We start from the raw sequence: 18,384 nt of genomic DNA, 5'->3' as shown, positions 1-18,384 counted from the left end.
AGTGCTAAATGATTATATAAATAAACCACTATATAATTAATTAACCAATAATTATACTTAAAGTTAGTATTTTTATGATGTATTTTAATCCAAACAAATTGAAGATACTTTTTTTGATCCAGTTTTAAGACTTTCTATATCATATTGCAGTATATGCTTTTGCTGTATTTGATTATAAAGAATATTTTCAAGTGCAACTATGTCAACTTTGTGCTCATGTTCTATTTGTAGCATATTTTCCTGTAAGATGAAACAATAATTAAGTTAAATAATCTAAAAAATGTAAATTACGCAGTATATTGATATATGTAGATGCCACAAAATTTCTCTTACTTCTGAGAGTAAAGTTTGTTCCAAAATTTTTCTAAGTTTGATCTTTTCTTTTTCTAATATTGTCAAGAAACTTAATTTTTCGGTATTATTTCGAATTAAAGTTTTTAAAACAATTAATCCTTTATTACAATTCCATTTTGCATCTAACAAATTTTAATATTAAAATTGTTTATTAAATTTTTATCAAAATAATTTTATAAAATTCCAAATTTTCGTAATTTACTTTCTATGTTTTTAGATAAACTCTTCATAATTTTCCGTACATCAATTTTTGTATCATAAATTAATCTTTGCAAAATAGTCTGATAAAGGTTAATCAAAGACACTTTACAACCAAATTTTTGTATCATTTTTTCTTTAATGTGTTCCTTCAGCCTCTTATTTTGAGTTTCCATATATTTTAAGTCCAATTTTATTCGTTTTAGATGTACTTCATTTTTCCTGCAATAAACCATAAATATATTCTGTTTTTAGAAACTATTATATTTTTTAGTATACTTGCGGGTTTGTTCTAAGTTGTATGTTTCATCTTGCAATTCTCCAACTCTGGCATATAAATTCGCTAATTCTTTTTTATTAAAAACTATACAATTTTGAATGCTTGCAGTGCATCCAGAGTCTAATATGTGCTGTAATTGATGAAGTTTTAATATGACTGTTACATTAATTTCGTTTAATTTTTTTTGCTTATCCAGCTATGAAAATTAAAACACTTTAGTTCATAAGTTGTTTTGCAAATTATTATATATATATAATATAATAATGTTTAAAAATACCACAAAATTTTGCAGTTCTTCCTCATTGTGTTTTAAAGTACTTTCAATAATTCTTAAATGTTTGATATCAGTATCTAATTCTTTCTGCAATAATTCTATTTCTCTTTGTTCTTCTCTGATTTGCAATTCGTATGTATATCGTTTTTCTCTCATAGAAAATGCCATGTCATATAATTGTGTATCACAGCCCACTGGGCAGATATTTTCATCAAATGGAATGTACTCAGCTTCAGAATCTACTGTTTCATCTGTTTCTTCAGAACTAGTTTCTGACGATTGTGTAATCGAATCTAAAGAACCTACAAATTATAATTACGAAAATTAACCACGAAAATTACCAAAGTTAACTAATCTAGCAAATTTAGCTCAACTAAAAATTATAAAGTTAAAAATTTTAGGAAGAAAATTTAGTACCATTTTGTTTTTTTAGTGCTGTATATTTTCTCTTGAATATTTTTTGAAGGAAATTTTGAAATTTATTATCAGCAATAGCTTTTGTAAAGTCAGTAGCAGTATCTTTAATTTTTATATGCAATTTTTTTATTTCTTCTTCTCGTGCAGCAATATTAATATTTGTAGCTTGCATCTATTAACATCATGTATTAATATAATGTTGTTAATAAATAATTGGTTAATATATAAACCATTATTATTTTTGTTATAGGGATAATAACCTTTAACATCATTGTAACACGTTCATTTGATTTATCAATAACTTTCTCTTCAAGTGCATGTTCCATTGTTTCAGATTCCCGTAGGATCATAAATTCTTCGTATAGAGTTAACAAATTCAGATTTATATATGTACTTTGATATACTACGTCTAATCGATATTCTTCTAGTTCGTCTAACTCTTTTTCCAATTGTTTGTATTCGGCGCTGATATATCGTAAAATACAATCTTGTTCATATATTTTTCGCCACATTCGAGAACGTTTCATTTCACGTTCCCAGGTAGTTTGAACAGAGTCATTTATATTAAGATTTCGAATTAAATCGCCAGCTATGGATGAATGATCCTTTATTTTCATTTGTGAAGCAGAAATAAGAATATAGAGACTTTCTTGTCCTTTGTGAAAGATAGCTTTATCATCACAATATAATACTTCATGTTCTAAATCAGAATGATCTATTAATTGATCTATAATTAATGATTGCCTTTGGCGTTTTACTTGTTGCACCTTTTCCGACATAGATACATATTTCTGAAGCTATAATGGTATTAATATAAAAAGGGATCTTACATAAATTTAGTTACAAGTAATCATTAATTATACCTAACTAACTAAAAAAAATATAACTAACTTCAAGATTATGTTCAGGAAATTCAATATCAAAATACAGTTTTGGTGGATGTGGTAAAGGTTTTATATTTTTTAATGGAATTTCTGTGTGAATTTTTTTAAGAACTTCTGTTAATTTAGTAACTTCTTTCTGCATCTTTTCTTTTTTCAATGCGATCGTTTTCAGTTTTGTATTAAAGTTCTCTCGCAAATGATGAAGCTATAAAAAATAATTATGTCAAAAACTACTCTAACATTGAATTTTTTATCAATTTTACCTTATCTCTACAATCTATAAGTTGTTTATATTTTATGGCGGCAGTTTCTTTTTTCTTCATTAAACTAAAGTCTACATTCATTTTCAAATTGTATTCACCAATGGATTGTTTCGCCTTTTCAAGGAAAACTGCATCTTCCAAACGACTTTTAACTAAATTTGGCTTTTTTGCATGTAGTTTCTGCCACTATATATAACATATTTTTGAAAGATACACATTACTTTTATTGTGATCTTTTCTATAGTAAATTACTTACTTCCTTCTGTCGTTCAATCAATCTAGCTTCCTTTTCCTTGTACTTTAACAACATTCGATTAATTTGTAACCCTAATCCAGATGATAAATCGCTAAAATCTTCAGCTAAAAGTCCTTCCAAATATTGTATTTCTTGTTCTTCTGATTTCTGTTTGTCTTCCTTAACCTGTTCTTGCATTATTCTATAATTTATTAATAAAATGCGTATGAAAAGAGTAAAATATCTTTAAATAATTTACATGACTAAGAATTAGTCAATTAATAATAGTTCATGCAAATATTATAAATAGTGAAGGACATACAAAGTTGTTTTTTCCCATAATAAATTATTGTCCAACTTTAGCTGCAATTCCATTTCTTGTAAAATAATTTAAAGTTAAGAAACATAATATAAATTTATACAATAAAAAAATAAAAATACCTGCCTGCTTTCTGTTGCTCATCTTTCTCCTTCAGCAATTTCACACATTTTAAAATGCTGTCAGTATCTAGGTGTAATTCTCTCAAAGAATATACTGCTCTATTTTCATCTCTATTTTTAAATTTTCATAAACAACCTTGTAATTTTAGTAAACACTATTTAATGAACATAATTAAAAAAACAATAATACTTACAATATGCCATGCACTGCAAAAGGTAAGTAAGTGATAGATGTAACAAAATGGTCCATAAGCTTTTGTAATTCTAATTTCCTCTTTTCTACTTCAAATTGTAGCTTTCGTTCTGTTAAGGTTTTATGTGTATGCAGTTGCTGTTCTAAGTCTTCAACTATTCTAGGATCCAGCTCAAACTGTGATATTCGTTGTGAATGCAGGAGATGTTTATTCCTTAATTAACGAAAGAAATCTCAATAATAGACTTTAACAAGCATGATAATTATGATAATGACAGTAATAATAAAAGTAATAATAACAGTAATAATAACAAGAACAATAATAAATAAATTACATGAAAAACATTGAACCAAAGAATCAAGAAATATAAAATCCAGGCAATTCCAAATTAAACATATGTATAATTAATTATCACATTACAAAAGAGAGGACATCAAAATAATAATAATATAAAACAAGATCATTTGCTGCTTTGGTACTTTTCTTCTGTAATTAAGAAAACAGGACATATACCTTGTAATAATTTTAACATATTCTTCTGTTAAATCATGTATGATTTCAAGTACTTTTTTCTTTTTCTTCTCTGCAACTGAAAAAATTCTATCTTGTTCTATTTTAGTAATTACTTCTTCCAAATTTGGATAATCAGCATCTTCAATATCTTCGACACTTTCAGGCTAATTATAAATATTGCATTATAAATATTATAAGTACTAGATTTAACCTAATTGAAAAATAGTTACTGAGAAATTAACTTACTATAAAAAGAGAATTCTCTAACATTGGTACTTCATGTTCCTCATATGGTGTATCATCATTGATTTTAAAAGAAAATATATTTCCATCTTGGCCACATGTTAACAATATTTCTTTATTATAACCGAATAAAATATTAGAGATGTGTCCATTATAATGATCATGTGTTTGTAAAATCCAACAGTCTGAAAAATCTAATGGATCTTTGTCCTTTATCTTAACAACATAAAGCTGTCCATATTGTGTTCCCAAATATAAATATTTCTTATTTTTCCTAAAAAAAATCCGTAATTTTTTACTTTTATATATTTTTTTTTTTTTTTAATGTTTATAAATGTCCCTACTGAAAAAGGAAATTATGCATTTCTGTGTCTATTGCATGTTCGATTATTCTACTCCTAATGGGTTTATTATGTTTTAATTTTACAGATAATGGACGTGGATATTCGTAAACATATCCTGCATCAAACCCAGCCATAAATAACCATATGTTTCCATCAATGCCATATTGTGCTATTAAAACTTTATTTGGAATTTCTGGAATATAAATTTCTGGGAGAATCATTTCTTTTTCATCAAGCTCCGCTAAAAAAATAAATAAATACAAAAAGAACAATATGCGATTTAAATTAAATTACTAAAACGTAACTTAAAATAAATAATTACTAAGAAATGTGTCTTCATCAATTATAATGTGAGGATTTTCAGCAATTAATCGTTCCATTTCTTTTCTCCTTTCTTTGAGTCTTTCTTCTTTCTCTGCTTCATATTTTTCTTTTATAATTTGTCTTTCTATCGCGGACTTCACTGATTCAAATTTAAATGATGCAGGTCTACATTTAACTAATTCATAAGAAGTTGTTGTGTATGACTGAGGTATCATAGGCAATTTTACTTCCATACAATCTCCTCGTAAGCATCCAATTAATAGAGTTGCTTCCTATTTATACGATTAATTATAATTATTGTTTTTTTATTACTTTTTTTGTATTCAATGACTGTATTTACTTCTTGAGGATTCCATGTCATGCAAGTAGCAGGTGATGGAAGTTTCACATAGCCAATAGGTGCAATTGCAGGATAATTATTAGTAGTATGAATATTAAATAGAAAAATAGTGGCATCATCGCTACCCGTTACTAATAAGCTAAAAATAAATCATATATAACAATTAAAGTACAACCATTGTGTTCATATAATACGCACCTACAAGATGTATTTAAAGACATTACAGTAATTGGCATCGAATGTGGTTTTAAAACTTGAATTAGTTTTGTATTATCCATTTTTACATTTCCGGTATTTGTTGTTTGTATTGTTACTGTAATCATCCTAATAATACCATTTTCGAAAGCACATACGAGTGTTGAACCTGTTTTTTCAATCTAAACATTTCTCTGAAATAGTATTTATATAAAACGCTTAAAAATAAAATGAAATAATTTACCTTACATGGAAGCCAAACTACTTGACTACTAGTGTCATAAAATTTATAAATCAGATTTAATTTTTTTTCTATGTAGTTATAAATATGCAGATTTCCATTTCTATCAAGCGTTGCTACAAAGGGTCCCCAATCTGCTGTATCCATATCGACAATAGGACCAGCATGACATGTAAAAAGTTTTTGTTGAATATGTTCTTTTTTACTGGTACAAAGGTCAAGTAGCCACAGTCCCCCATTTCCATCCTATTAAATATTTGTTTGAATATTGAAATGTTGGAATGTTTCCTAAATACAATGTGCTTACTTACCTGAGCATACCACATGGTTTTTTCTGGATTATCTGGTTCCTGCTTTTGGATACTCATAAGCATTGCATTTTCTATTCCCTCTGCAATTTGAAATTCGTAAATTGGTTGAATTTCAAGAAATTGTTCATCATCAGAAAGATCAGCATGGTCTATGGTCTCATAGAACCAAAATCGTATCCATCCATCAGATCCTACACTATCGCAGATCATAACATAATTTATTGTATATACGTTTCTTTTTATTTTTAATCATATAAGTTTTTGTTTTATTACCAACTGATATAATTTCTCCATTAAGCAACTCAAATTGTGAGATATAGCCCACATGTGCTGGCTCTTTATTTTTTCTACACGCTTCCAATTTGATTAAACTTTCATCCCATAAGAGTATGTTACCCCACTCACAACCAGAGACAATCTAAAAAATTTATTCAAAGTTATACATTTAAAACAGCTATAAATTTTATTATTTAATAGATTTAATGTTTTCTTACAGTCTCATTTGGCATGGGATGAATTGCTATAATATCAGAGATTTCAGTATTCCCAAATTTACCAATTTCACCTTTAAGTTTTAATCCAGTAAAAGTTTTAGACATTTTCCAAAATTTAATATGTCCTATTCCACTAGACGTTAACTGGCCAGGAATATATTTAGAGAAAGTGACATTATATACATCTTGAACATAAGATTTACATTGCAAAATAATGTTTGATTCTTTCCAATTCCAAAGTGAAATATAATAATCAGGTTCACCACCTTGCGATGCCAATAATAACCCATCTGGACTATAATTTATCGAAATGTAATTTTATACCTTTTGTAATGAAATAATAATTGTGTAGATTCATGATTACCTGTATGATAAATGAAAATAACGTTTAGTTGTTCCACCTTTTAAAACAATTATAGTTTTCATAAGTGGCCAGTTAAAAATATTTATTAGAGGGTTTTCACCATTTGCCCCAACAGCAATGTGTTCAAAAATAGGATTTTTCTAAAAATAAAATATAATAGAATTTTTTAAATTTGAATCCTTTTTAGTATTAAAAAAAAAGATACAAATATTTACCGATATGTGCCCAATACCAGTACCCACAGAACCTATTTTAAACCACATTTTATTTTCTTTTACATTGAAAAACTGAATTAAATTGCCAGCAGCGAAAGCAATAGTATTTGTATCGACTACACAAAGATTGAAATACTTTCGACAGTTATATCCATAAGAATGACTAACAGATATTTAAATATATAATATGTAAGAAGAAAGATATAGTGAAAGAAAAATGATTATTTTTTATTAAGGATACAAAAATTCTAAAATATTTTCAGGTATAGTTCCATCATCGGGTTTTCGAGGTATAAGTGAATATTCCTCTTTTTCCTCCTCTTGATTTATGTTAAAATTTTCTTCTTTTTGCTCAACGCTTTCATACTTAGTTTCCCAATTTAATTCTATGTTTTGTCCTAGATCTTCACCATTTACGGATTTAAATTTGCCACCATCGGCCATTTTGTTATTTCAAGCAGAAAGAGCTACTATAGAACAAACATGTATTTTCTCAATAATTTCAATTATACTTTATTTTAATTGAAATTTTGTTATATACTATTATAAGTAATTATTGAACTGTCTAGATTTTCTTATCAGATTTCTAGACACGAGTGCGGTTTAATTCATAATTTGATGGTTTAGGGGCGTCAACAAATGTCGCTCGATCCTGTGTATTCTTGTTAATCGATTGTCAAGTGCAGCAATTGTAGTATTGGTTAGCTTATAAAGACAGATCAATCATGGCAAGTAATTATTAAGTGTATTAAGTGTTGGTAAATGTATTTGTTTTCATTACTTCAATAGTGTAAAATATAATCCCTTCTTTTTTTGTAATAATAAAGATTACGTTTTTACAAAATTATTTATCAATTCAAACAGAATAAACTCTAAAAAGTTGTCAAATAATGTACAGATCCGTTTCATCCTCATTCAAAACAGAGCTGGAAAAACGAGATTGGCAAAATGGTATATGAATTTTGATGACGATGAGAAGCAGAAGCTAATAGAAGAAGTTCATGCAGTGGTGACTGTACGAGATGCTAAACATACTAACTTTGTTGAGGTAAATTTCATATATCACGTATCATTATAATATGTATTAAATATTGAATTTCTCATATTTTAGTTTCGTAACTTCAAAATTGTATATAGAAGATATGCTGGTTTATATTTTTGCATTTGTGTTGATGTCAATGATAATAATCTATGTTACCTAGAAGCAATACATAATTTTGTTGAAGTACTAAATGAATATTTCCATAATGTATGTGAGTTGGACCTTGTGTTTAATTTTTATAAGGTAATTTTTTATGTATGTGTATATCTAAATTTATATTACAACGTAATTTTATTTTAATGTAAAACTTGTTATAGGTCTATACAGTTGTAGATGAAATGTTCTTAGCTGGTGAAATAAGGGAAACTAGTCAAACAAAGGTATTGAAACAACTCCTGATGTTAAATTCATTGGAATAAACTTATTTAACATTATTTAATTCTATTAATTGAATATATTATATAAATGTAAAAAGTAAAATACATCGAGGACAACAAATCCTGTTAGTTGATTCATTAATTTTCATTGTTTTTTTTACATGATAAATTTAGGATATTATTATGTAAAAATATAAAAATGCTGGAATAAATGTTAGTGGGAAACATTTAAAGAATTTATATTGCTTGTTAAAATTTCATACAAGCAATGTATTTACTAATCAATTTTATTATGTGATGCATTTTGTTGAATGATATACATACTCTATCTTATGTAAATATTAAATAAACTTGAAAATAAATATGTTTGAAAGTTATAATAAAAACATTTTATATGTTGCTACATATAAACATAACATATACTATTACTTATTCTGTATAAATTAAAAGATGCATATAAATATTATAATTTTATCAATAAACAAAAATATAACTTTCGCATATAAACTGAGATCTTTTACTGCAAAGTTAATATATACAATTGATTTTTAAAAGTTCTGCTTGAGAGTATATTGAATGTATTCACAAAATGTAAATACTTGAAGCATTACATATAATTAATTTTCATATTATAATTTTTATATATACTAAATTTATGTGTTAATAAATTATATGGAAAGTATGATATTTTAAATAAATATTTGACATTGTTTGAAAGAATTAAAAATATTGAAATTACTATAAGTTAATTATTTATCGTAATATGCATTGATGCAATTCATATTTTAAATGTACATTTTTTTTATCAATGATATTTTAATCATAGTTTTGAAAATAGTTGTTTGGTTAATACATCAATATTCGTTTCAATATAATCGACATTCGATATGCGATTAATCGATAACTTAGATTATCGACTTACGTAATAGAAGCGAACTTCATTGATGTGGATAAGTGAGCTTCACGGAGATAAAATATCAATTATATGTATATACGTATATTTAATAATTATAGTTAATGTTGTTTCTAAAATACATATAATTGCTATTTTATTATATTATTAACTAATAAAAATGAATAGTGTTTGGTTTGGATCAAAATAACTATCGTTTAGTGAATCTGCGAATGAAACTGGTCGTATTGTACAGTTTATCAATATTTATAAGTTAAAAACGGTATTAGCATAGAATTCATGAAGTGTATTTTCCTACTCATATGACAAAGAACAATTAAAAAGTTAATAAGAAAAATAATGATACACAGAAGCTTTTTACTGCAATGGATTTTAGTGGTGATATTCACAATCACTATCATTTATTTAAAAACGAAACTAAATTTCCTGGAGGATCACTACAAACTATTGCGTAGGCGTTATAATAGACAATTAATTTTATTAATTCGTAACAACAAAAGTTTCATCCTTTTAATATTTCGTTCTGTTAAAGGTGATGGAATAACATAGGTATCCTATCGTACTTCCAGACAATGCCATCACGCAAGAACAAAACAATATTCAAAGTGGGATTGAAGCTAGTGAGCATTCTTACAAATCAACTTTTGATGATCTCATCATTATCTACAACAGGGTACCAAAGACAGCATCAACCAGCTTTGTAGGTTTGGTCTACGATCTGTGCAAACACAACAAATACCATGTTTTACATATTAATGTCTCTAATAACATGCATACGCTTACACTTCCTAATCAGGTAGTATTATATCATCCTTAATTTATTATTATTTGTTAATTCATTTGTAATATATGTTAAAAAATTGTAGATTCAATTTGCAAATAATATAACTGTTTGGAATACAAAAAAGCCAGCATTTTATCACGGTCATGTTGCATTCTTGAATTTTGAGAAGTAAGTATACAGAAATATTCATTATGAAAAACATTTGTTTTATTTTTTAAAATTATGTTTATGCTTTAGATTTGGTGTAAGACAATCACCTTTATACATAAATATCTTGCGTAAACCTTTAGATAGATTTGTTTCCTATTACTACTTTTTAAGATATGGAGATAATTTTAGGCCACATTTAATCAGAAAAAAGCATGGAGACACCAAGGTTCGTATTCATAATAATAATAATAATTTATATTTATTATTATTATATTAATCGTGCTAAATCACATATATTTTTGTAGACTTTCGACGAGTGTATTGAGGCAGGACAACCAGATTGTGATCCTGACAATATGTGGTTACAAATACCATTTCTGTGTGGTCATGATCCTGCTTGTTGGTAAGATTTAATAAATTAATACAGTTATCATAATTTATAATGAACAAATATTATTTAATAGGGAAATTGGAAATAGTTGGGCATTAGAAGAAGCAAAAAGAAATTTACAAAAACATTATCTCCTTGTAGGAGTGACAGAAGAATTAACAGAATTTGTAGAAATTTTGCAAATTGTACTTCCACGTTTCTTTAGAGGAGCTTATAATTCTTTTTTGCATAGTAAGAGATGATATAATCGAAATTTTATTAAGAAATAAGATTTTTTAAATTACTAATGAATTATTAAATTGCAGATAATAAATCACATTTGCGGCAAACTACTCAAAAAATCAATCCACGACCTGAAACAATAGACAAAATACAGAAATCTGTTGTTTGGAAGATGGAAAATGAACTGTATAACTTTGCTTTAATGCATTTCCATGCTGTAAAGAAACGACTTATAAATGCTTCTCCTCAAGATGTAAATCAACGATTTATGTATGAAAAGATACGTCCAAAATAAATTTACTTTTTTAAGCAGAGATACTTTTTGGAACTGTTATAAAATTAGAACGAACTTCAAATTTATAATATTAAATATAATATAATTTTTTGATAGAATGTGTATAGGTAATGAAATAATTTATTTAATACTCTATTAGTCTTTACATTGAGGTTTGAAGTTTGTTATCTGACTTTAAAGCAAACATATAAACTGGGTACAATCCACGTGGAAATTTATGTTGTTGTTCTTCCTTTATACAAGCTAAATTAGATTCCTGAAATATACGATAGAATTCAGAAAGAGGTCGTGTCACTGATGAATCCTTTGTATCAATCTCCAAATTTTCAGAACTGGTCACATTTTCTTTAATCACTATTACACCATTAGATTTTAGGCCACTCCTATAAAAGTTTTATTAGATGATTAAAAATAGTTTTTAATTTTTATTGAGGCTAAACAAAATACTTACGAACACTTTTTTAAAAATTCTATCAAATCATCACGCTTTAAATGACCCAAAACCCACTGGCACCAAATGACATCATACTTGGCAGTAAAGCAAAAGTTTTGTAGTCCTTGAAATATGATTTAATCAATTAAATGTCTTTCCTACTTTGTATAAACCAATGGAGTATTACCAATTGGATAATAGTTGCAAATTCTTGTTGAATGGCTTTTCAAACATGTTTTAGCTACTTCTAAAAATTTTAAATTTTGCTCCACTAAGTCAACGTATTTAAAATGATTTAATAATAAATTCTTAGTTATCCTTCCTATGCCTGCACCACAATCTAATGCATATGTCTTCAATGGAGGATTTTTTAACTGAAATAAAACAAACTTTAGGTATCATAATATTTAAAAAATTTAATGATAAGAATCTTGAATATTAATCTTGAAAATTAATCATTATAATATATACCTCAAACAAAGCCTTTAAAAATTTTGTGGATCCCTTTATATCAATTTGAGAAATAAACCCAAAACCTCCAAGCATTCCATCTATTGTAGGTGGAACATGTTCCCAGTATTTGACAGCTGCTGTATAAAATTCATGTCCTTCAAGTGTACTTTCTTCTTTCTCCATCTTTGGTGATGATAAATAATACATCTTACCTATGTAATCAATAACATAATCAATTTCATTTTATCTATATATTCAAAAGATTTAATTATGTAAAATGAAAAACAATCAAAACACCATGTAACGTGTTCAAAGAAATTAATAAAAAGTGAGCATTGACTTCTTCATAAAAACTAAATATTTTAATACCTTTTATATTTAATAAAAACCTGCTATATTATGAAATAATGTTTATACATAAATAAGATATTGTTAACAAAAATTTTATGAATAAAACTGACATTAAAAATTGTATACTTTATCATCGACATTTAATAAATTATATCGACTTATATCGATTATAAAATATCGACATATTGCTTGTTCTGTGGAGTCGAAATATCGACAACATATCGATTACTGTATATAAAAGCTTTTGTACAATTTAAAGATAAATTTATTAAAAGAATATTACGTAGGAAAGAACCAAAATCTCTACATAGCACGAAAATTTATACATAAATTTTCAAATGATGGATTACATTGCGTATGGTTAAAATAAATTGTGTGCAGTAGTTGTGCGTACTCACTGGTCGGTTTGGTTAGGATAAAATCGATGTTAGTCGTTAGTGAGCAGTTCCCTTGGAATCATGGCAGAAGTACGACTTTATGATTCAACAATTTGTCGGTTATGTGCAGAAGATAATGGTAATGGAGAATTACTCTATATGGCAGATGGTGATGATCCAGATTTAAGTTCTATGGTCAATCGGTACTTGCCGCTCAAGGTACGAAATTTCGAAACATTAGACTCTAACTTGACTTCCTGCTTTATACACAAATACTACCAGAATCAAATGTTCGATATTTCCTCCTGATACTGTACACTGTACATTGTTATTTACTTTGTCTGTTATTTGTCTGAGAATTTACTATAATTTTTATAAATGTTAGTATGATTGCAGAACATCGTCTTTGTTAATAAAATTTTTTAAATGATAATAAATATTCTAATTATGTTCATAATTTAATGTTAAACATATTCGTTACTGTGTATTGTTATTAATCCTATTCAATTTGATTCGATATGATATTATTTTAAAATATTAATGTTTTTGTTCGTCATATAAGTTTCATTTTAAGATGTACAAAATTTCAGTTTTTCTGAATAATCTCTTGCAAAATGTAAAAATAATGAATATCAATTGGCGTAATTATTGATTTATTGTTTGAGGTTATACTACAAAGAGAAGCATTGAATTTATTTTCAAATAAATGTTATAATACAATTTTCATTAAAGATTCGAGATGATGGGAAATTACCACGTACAATTTGTCCTGGTTGTAATATTCAACTGGAGGCTACGATACAGTTTTTTGAATTATTGGTGGATGGCCAAAGGAAAATTCGTGAGATGTGGAAGCATCAGATAGAACAACAACGTAAAGCTGAACGAGAACGCTTACGTGCAGAAAAGGAGAACACAGATGTTAGATCAGAAACATCACAGTTGGATATTATTCCAAGATATAACGAAGAAGAGGACCACTTTGAGCAACAAATCATAATAAAAAGTATTGTTTCATACTAAAGATTATATTATATTCTAATTAAAGATCTATTGCAAAATTTTTAATTATGATATTGTTTAATAGTAATGCCAGATGGTTCTATGTATGCTGCAGAACATGAAATGAGTTTACAAATGGAAGGATTAAGTAAACCCAAACGAAAAAGGGGACGTCCACCAAAATCTCACGCAGAGAACATATCTGTGGTTTGTAAAAGTAACATGTTTGTTCAAGATAAAATATTTTAAACTATTAAATTTCAGGAATTAACAAAGGGAGATGTACTAGAAGCAGCGAGTCAAGAAGAAGAAGATAAACATGAAGAGGAAATAGATGAAGTAGATGGAGATGGAAGACGTCGCAGAAAGCGTAAAGTTCCCAAAAGGTATTGATTGTAAGGAGAAACATTTAAAGGTAATTACTATCATTTTTATAATAGCATATGAAATGATTCAGATATATGGAGGCAGTTCAAGGCAAAGAACTAGAAAGAATATATAAGGAGGAGGGAGTTATCGATGAAGAAGACGATGATGATCCTGATAATTTTGAGGATCCTGAAGAACAGTTAAATATGTCTGTTCCTGATAGTCAAGAAGGTAAGAAATAGTGAAATACATTAATTTAAAGGTATTTATTTAATAATTATTTATCAATAATCATTTGTATATTTTAGAAATAATTGGTCACTTAGAATCTGAAGAAGGAAAAGATCTTGGAGAGTTAGTGATAGTAAACAGAGGTAGAGGACGAGGTCGACCAAAATTACGTCGTAGAAGAAATAAGTTCACGTGTCAATTATGTGGTCGGGGGTTTCTTCAACGTAGCAGATATATTGTACACAAGTAAATAGAATTTAGCGAAATTTTAACGTTGTATACAATGAAAGTAATATTTGCTTTTTGTAATTAGGAGTTTCCACAAAGGCATAAAATACGAATGTTCGGAATGTAAAAAGTTATTTACGAGTAAAGAAAATTTAGAATTGCATCAGAAGGCAACTCATCATACTGGAGATGATGTTAATCAAGATTTTGAGCATATTGTCGAAGATTCAACCTTTGAATCAAAACGTTTATCCGAAGAAAATAATATTTCTAACACACTTGATCATGCATTGACTGAAGAACAACATACAAATAATTCAAACAATTCTAGTGATTCTCAGAAAAATGTTCCATGTGAACACTGTGAAAAGTTATTTGAAACAAAGGAGATGTATGACCTGCATTTAAAAATGGCTCATGAACGTGATAAATTATTTATATGCACTATTTGTAATAAAAATTTCACACAACAAGCAGCTTTAAAACATCATATGTCAATACACGAGGTAAAAGAATGAATATGGATAAATTATACTCTAAAAATTATAAAGGTTCCCAATATATAAAAAAATATAATAATTAAATATTTTTTTATTATTTTTTAGAGAAATAAATTAGAGAAAGAGTATCCATGTGATATTTGTGGAAAAGTACTCAATCATCCTAGTTCTGTAGTATATCATAAAGAAGCAGAACACAATAATGGTCGTCGATTTGTTTGCAATAAATGCGGAAAAAGTTTTAAACATAAGCAATTGTTGCAACGTCATCAGCTTGTACATTCTGATGATCGGCCATATATTTGTAAATCATGTAATGCCAGTTTTAAAACAAAGGCAAATCTAATCAATCATCAATCTACACATACTGGAGAAAAAAAATATTTTTGCGAAATTTGTGGGCAGCAATTTGCACATAAAACTAGTCTCACGCTACATTATAGGTTACTATACAAATAAAAGATATATTTATATACATTGATTTAAATTTAGTTAAATAAACAAATAATTTCACATTTAGGTGGCATACAGGACACAAACCATATACATGTGAGGTATGTCATAAAAGTTTTTCACAAAATGGAAATTTACAAGAACATATGCGAATACATACTGGGGAAAAACCTTATTGCTGCGATTATTGTGGCAGAAAGTTTACTACTTCTTCACAATTTAAACTACATGTTAAACGACACACTGGCGAGCGCCCTTGGAAATGTGAATTTTGCGCAAAGTGCTTTTTGCACAAAGATACATGGAAATGTCATGTTCGCAGGCATAAAGGAGAACGTCCTTTTCAATGTGCTCATTGTAATCGAGGTTTTACAGAACAATGGGCTTTGAAAAAGCACCTTCGTTTACACACTGGTAACATTTTTATTCTCCATTTAAATCTGCTTTTCCAAATTTACTATTTTTATCAAAAATTTCAACATTAATTTATTATTAATTAATTAATTTATTTATTTATTATTAATTTATGTGTTTAAGATTTATTTTTAAAAATGTGTTTTCATATATTTTTATTTGTTAGGTGAAAAGCCTTATTCCTGTGATGTTTGCGGAAAAGCATTTGCTGATTGTTCAAACTTAACAAAGCATAAAAAAGTAAGAGGGAATCCAAATTGTATTAATAGATTCAATAGTGAAAAGTTCAATAAGATGGAATTATTATCGAGTTGCTTCTAGGTACATAGGGAAACTAAACTTTCTGCGATAAATGAAATAGAAGGTTCTCCAATTGGAGAAGTTTGGCAAATTTTACCAAGTTCTCAAGAATCTGATGAACATCCATTAACTGATCAAATGGCTCAAGTTATTGCAACAGATGAGACATCAGGAGATGGTATTCAACAAATTATATATGTTTCATACCAAGATCCAGATGATCCTAACCAGTCTCGAACTTTACATTTCGGTAAAAATGACAATGTTATAACGTTTGTATTTATTAATTTACATCTGTTTCTAATTCAACTAATCCACATTTTACATTGAAATCAGTTGACGCTGGAATGATGAGAAATAAAGAGGAGAAAACGAATGTAAATCAATCATTAACACATTTAAGCGTTAGCAATGATAGCATGCTTTCTAATCCAGGTCATGCTAATGAAAATAATAACTCAAATGAACGAATAAATGTGGAACTTTCAGAATCTGATCTTCAACTTCAGGTAAAGATGAATAAGATATTAAACTGTTATTACGTAGTAATAACAAAAGAATAAAACGGTAGTTATATTTACAGATTACAGATGAAGAAGGTAACCCAATTCCTCTTTCAATCCAAGATGCCCGACAGCTTTTATCTCAAAGTCAATTTGTCAATCAACTTAGTGATGGACAAGAAATTAGAGTTCATTCTGGTGTTATTCCAGATGAATTAACAGCACCATTAAGTGTACACGTTAATCAAAATTCCGACATAAAGAATGTCGACATTTCTAGTACGGTAGAAACAAAAGTGAAAAATATTTCGACTGTACAAACAGATGCAGAAGCAATCGTAAAGGCATTGCAGGTAATATTTTTAAATAAAATTGTTCAAGTAATAAGCTTCCTTACATCTGATGAGCATTCAATACTTTTTCACTTTAAACTCATTCAGAGGCGAGTCGATCATAGAAAGAAAGTCGATCTACGTGTAATTTCTGGAAATCATCTACTCGGTTATATAATGTCTTAAACTAGTTACAATTAAACAGAAACTCCTCTATTTACAAATTCTAACATTTTACAAATACGTAGTATAATATAAATTAATGTATTATTATGTATTTTACAAAAAATGTTATTGTTACATACAATTCTAATTAAAATGTAATAGGATGAAGATACGGATGCAAGTGCTGTTGCAACGATTAATCAAATGGAGGAATCAGAACAATCGGGGATTGCCGATAGCGAACAAGCAATAGAATTCACAACACAAGATGGACAAAAAGTTCGTTTAGTTACTTCTTATCATGTTGATCCAATGCAACTTGCTTCTGAGTACCTGACTATTGTATAAAATCATATATGTATAATTTCTTCGATTCTATATGTTAAATTTATTCAAATGTGATCGTACTTTATTTTTAACAGAAAAACAGAATTTTTAAAGTACCCTATTTAGCTATTAATAAAATTTTGCTAGCTTGTAGAATTCATCAAGCGATGTACGATCATAATTGCCTGTAGGTAAACAGATAATTGTTTAAGAGAAATATAAAACATGTACACTATGGTTAAACTACTGACTACGTTTATCAGTATCTAAAGAATAATAACGTCAGCTGTTTAATCTCTGAAGCAGCTATGTGAATGCTACAAATTAATAAAATTTGGTTAATAATTAAACGATGTACGCAAAAAGTTCTTCAAACGAATTATTTTTTCTCATTTTATCTTTAAGGAGTTATATGATTTAACAAAATTTGTAAATGTCAAAATTTACTAAATATTATAATAATCAATAATATTAGGTTGGCCGCTAAGTGATTGCGGATTTTGTCATTACCACCTAATGCCAACCCAATATACACGCGCTTATATATATATATATATATATATATATATATATATATATATATATATATGTAATAAATATTTAAAATAAGTGTTATTTCTTTTTCAATCACGATATTTAATATATTGA

General features: G+C 27.5%; 6 protein-coding genes across 15 annotated transcripts; 3 read left to right on the top strand and 3 right to left on the bottom strand.

Moving 5' to 3' along the window:
* Positions 1-7: 7 nt before the first annotated feature.
* LOC117212016 lies at positions 8-806 on the bottom strand. Its single transcript, XM_033456449.1, has 3 exons — positions 557-806; positions 334-476; positions 8-240 (listed from the first exon to the last, which is right to left on the bottom strand). The coding sequence occupies exons 1-3, from the start codon at positions 786-788 to the stop codon at positions 85-87; spliced, it is 531 nt and encodes a 176-aa protein (XP_033312340.1). The 5' UTR covers positions 789-806; the 3' UTR covers positions 8-84.
* LOC117212011 (cilia- and flagella-associated protein 44) lies at positions 602-7,600 on the bottom strand. Of its 2 annotated transcripts, XM_033456440.1 has the most exons (23): positions 7,366-7,600; positions 7,125-7,287; positions 6,910-7,049; positions 6,546-6,840; positions 6,325-6,469; positions 6,052-6,242; positions 5,744-5,986; positions 5,503-5,681; positions 5,305-5,443; positions 4,963-5,236; positions 4,641-4,881; positions 4,300-4,570; positions 4,054-4,217; positions 3,541-3,753; positions 3,351-3,457; positions 3,228-3,282; positions 2,927-3,107; positions 2,671-2,856; positions 2,415-2,612; positions 1,784-2,320; positions 1,524-1,695; positions 1,110-1,408; positions 602-1,028 (listed from the first exon to the last, which is right to left on the bottom strand). In XM_033456440.1, the coding sequence occupies exons 1-23, from the start codon at positions 7,566-7,568 to the stop codon at positions 804-806; spliced, it is 4,821 nt and encodes a 1,606-aa protein (XP_033312331.1). In that variant the 5' UTR covers positions 7,569-7,600; the 3' UTR covers positions 602-803. The 2 variants fall into 2 exon arrangements, with proteins under 2 accessions (XP_033312331.1, XP_033312332.1); XM_033456441.1 differs by lacking the exon at positions 3,228-3,282 and having other exon boundaries at positions 3,347-3,457.
* On the top strand, positions 7,517-8,771 carry LOC117212017 (AP-2 complex subunit sigma). Of its 2 annotated transcripts, XM_033456450.1 has the most exons (5): positions 7,517-7,673; positions 7,752-7,852; positions 8,023-8,172; positions 8,236-8,409; positions 8,484-8,771. In XM_033456450.1, the coding sequence occupies exons 2-5, from the start codon at positions 7,850-7,852 to the stop codon at positions 8,583-8,585; spliced, it is 429 nt and encodes a 142-aa protein (XP_033312341.1). In that variant the 5' UTR covers positions 7,517-7,673; positions 7,752-7,849; the 3' UTR covers positions 8,586-8,771. The 2 variants fall into 2 exon arrangements, with proteins under 2 accessions (XP_033312341.1, XP_033312342.1); XM_033456451.1 differs by lacking the exon at positions 7,517-7,673 and having other exon boundaries at positions 7,681-7,852; positions 8,049-8,172; positions 8,484-8,770.
* Positions 8,772-9,456: 685 nt separating this feature from the next.
* On the top strand, positions 9,457-11,317 carry LOC117211937 (heparin sulfate O-sulfotransferase). Of its 3 annotated transcripts, none has more exons than XM_033456287.1 (7): positions 9,457-9,497; positions 10,026-10,252; positions 10,323-10,408; positions 10,478-10,616; positions 10,696-10,793; positions 10,855-11,012; positions 11,087-11,317. In XM_033456287.1, exons 1-7 carry the CDS (start codon positions 9,488-9,490, stop codon positions 11,296-11,298), a joined length of 930 nt encoding a protein of 309 aa, XP_033312178.1. In that variant the 5' UTR covers positions 9,457-9,487; the 3' UTR covers positions 11,299-11,317. The 3 variants fall into 3 exon arrangements, with proteins under 3 accessions (XP_033312178.1, XP_033312177.1, XP_033312176.1); XM_033456286.1 differs by having other exon boundaries at positions 9,475-9,530; XM_033456285.1 differs by having other exon boundaries at positions 9,485-9,907.
* An 83-nt stretch (positions 11,318-11,400) lies between these two features.
* Positions 11,401-13,170, bottom strand: LOC117211938 (N-terminal Xaa-Pro-Lys N-methyltransferase 1). 5 transcript variants are annotated; one of them, XM_033456288.1, is made up of 5 exons: positions 12,934-13,170; positions 12,203-12,396; positions 11,919-12,120; positions 11,750-11,855; positions 11,401-11,681 (listed from the first exon to the last, which is right to left on the bottom strand). In XM_033456288.1, the coding sequence occupies exons 2-5, from the start codon at positions 12,389-12,391 to the stop codon at positions 11,441-11,443; spliced, it is 738 nt and encodes a 245-aa protein (XP_033312179.1). In that variant the 5' UTR covers positions 12,392-12,396; positions 12,934-13,170; the 3' UTR covers positions 11,401-11,440. The 5 variants fall into 5 exon arrangements, with proteins under 5 accessions (XP_033312179.1, XP_033312183.1, XP_033312180.1 ...); XM_033456292.1 differs by having other exon boundaries at positions 11,919-12,105; XM_033456289.1 differs by having other exon boundaries at positions 13,067-13,161.
* LOC117211936 (zinc finger protein 271-like) lies at positions 12,766-18,115 on the top strand. 2 transcript variants are annotated; one of them, XM_033456282.1, is made up of 14 exons: positions 12,766-13,131; positions 13,645-13,918; positions 14,000-14,121; positions 14,179-14,300; positions 14,372-14,514; positions 14,592-14,760; positions 14,828-15,248; positions 15,348-15,685; positions 15,763-16,109; positions 16,276-16,349; positions 16,431-16,659; positions 16,746-16,918; positions 16,993-17,265; positions 17,572-18,115. In XM_033456282.1, exons 1-14 carry the CDS (start codon positions 12,994-12,996, stop codon positions 17,755-17,757), a joined length of 3,009 nt encoding a protein of 1,002 aa, XP_033312173.1. In that variant the 5' UTR covers positions 12,766-12,993; the 3' UTR covers positions 17,758-18,115. The 2 variants fall into 2 exon arrangements, with proteins under 2 accessions (XP_033312173.1, XP_033312174.1); XM_033456283.1 differs by lacking the exon at positions 12,766-13,131 and adding an exon at positions 13,203-13,292.
* The last annotated feature ends 269 nt before the right edge of the window (positions 18,116-18,384 follow it).

Source organism: Bombus bifarius, unplaced genomic scaffold (assembly GCF_011952205.1).
Source record: "Bombus bifarius isolate JDL3187 unplaced genomic scaffold, Bbif_JDL3187 scf7180000008265, whole genome shotgun sequence".
NCBI classification, from domain to species: Eukaryota; Metazoa; Arthropoda; class Insecta; order Hymenoptera; family Apidae; genus Bombus; species Bombus bifarius.
This window is presented reverse-complemented; position numbering and strand designations above follow the sequence as displayed.

Bases quoted from the DNA above. Each gene is read 5' to 3' on its own strand.
- LOC117212016 (XM_033456449.1), bottom strand. From the start codon at position 788: ATGGTTTATTGCAGGAAAAATGAAGTACATCTAAAACGAATAAAATTG. The intron at 477-556 runs GTAAATTACGAA...AAAATTTGTTAG, and splicing joins TTTATCTAAAAACATAGAAA to ATGCAAAATGGAATTGTAAT. The intron at 241-333 runs GTAAGAGAAATT...TTCATCTTACAG, and splicing joins AACAAACTTTACTCTCAGAA to GAAAATATGCTACAAATAGA.
- LOC117212011 (XM_033456440.1), bottom strand. From the start codon at position 7,568: ATGGCCGATGGTGGCAAATTTAAATCCGTAAATGGTGAAGATCTAGGA. The intron at 6,841-6,909 runs GTAATCATGAAT...GATAAATTATAG, and splicing joins TATTTTCATTTATCATACAG to TCCAGATGGGTTATTATTGG. The intron at 6,470-6,545 runs GTAAGAAAACAT...TAAATTTTTTAG, and splicing joins ATCCCATGCCAAATGAGACT to ATTGTCTCTGGTTGTGAGTG.
- LOC117212017 (XM_033456450.1), top strand. The intron at 8,173-8,235 runs GTAAATTTCATA...CTCATATTTTAG, and splicing joins AACATACTAACTTTGTTGAG to TTTCGTAACTTCAAAATTGT. The intron at 8,410-8,483 runs GTAATTTTTTAT...AACTTGTTATAG, and splicing joins TTGTGTTTAATTTTTATAAG to GTCTATACAGTTGTAGATGA.
- LOC117211937 (XM_033456285.1), top strand. From the start codon at position 9,796: ATGATACACAGAAGCTTTTTACTGCAATGGATTTTAGTGGTGATATTC. The intron at 10,253-10,322 runs GTAGTATTATAT...AAAAAATTGTAG, and splicing joins CGCTTACACTTCCTAATCAG to ATTCAATTTGCAAATAATAT. The intron at 10,617-10,695 runs GTTCGTATTCAT...ATATTTTTGTAG, and splicing joins AAAAGCATGGAGACACCAAG to ACTTTCGACGAGTGTATTGA.
- LOC117211938 (XM_033456288.1), bottom strand. From the start codon at position 12,391: ATGTATTATTTATCATCACCAAAGATGGAGAAAGAAGAAAGTACACTT. The intron at 12,121-12,202 runs GTATATATTATA...TGATACCTAAAG, and splicing joins TTTTAAAGGCTTTGTTTGAG to TTTGTTTTATTTCAGTTAAA. The intron at 11,682-11,749 runs GTAAGTATTTTG...AAACTTTTATAG, and splicing joins GAATTTTTAAAAAAGTGTTC to GAGTGGCCTAAAATCTAATG.
- LOC117211936 (XM_033456282.1), top strand. From the start codon at position 12,994: ATGGCAGAAGTACGACTTTATGATTCAACAATTTGTCGGTTATGTGCA. The intron at 14,515-14,591 runs GTAAGAAATAGT...TGTATATTTTAG, and splicing joins TGTTCCTGATAGTCAAGAAG to AAATAATTGGTCACTTAGAA. The intron at 15,249-15,347 runs GTAAAAGAATGA...ATTATTTTTTAG, and splicing joins ATCATATGTCAATACACGAG to AGAAATAAATTAGAGAAAGA.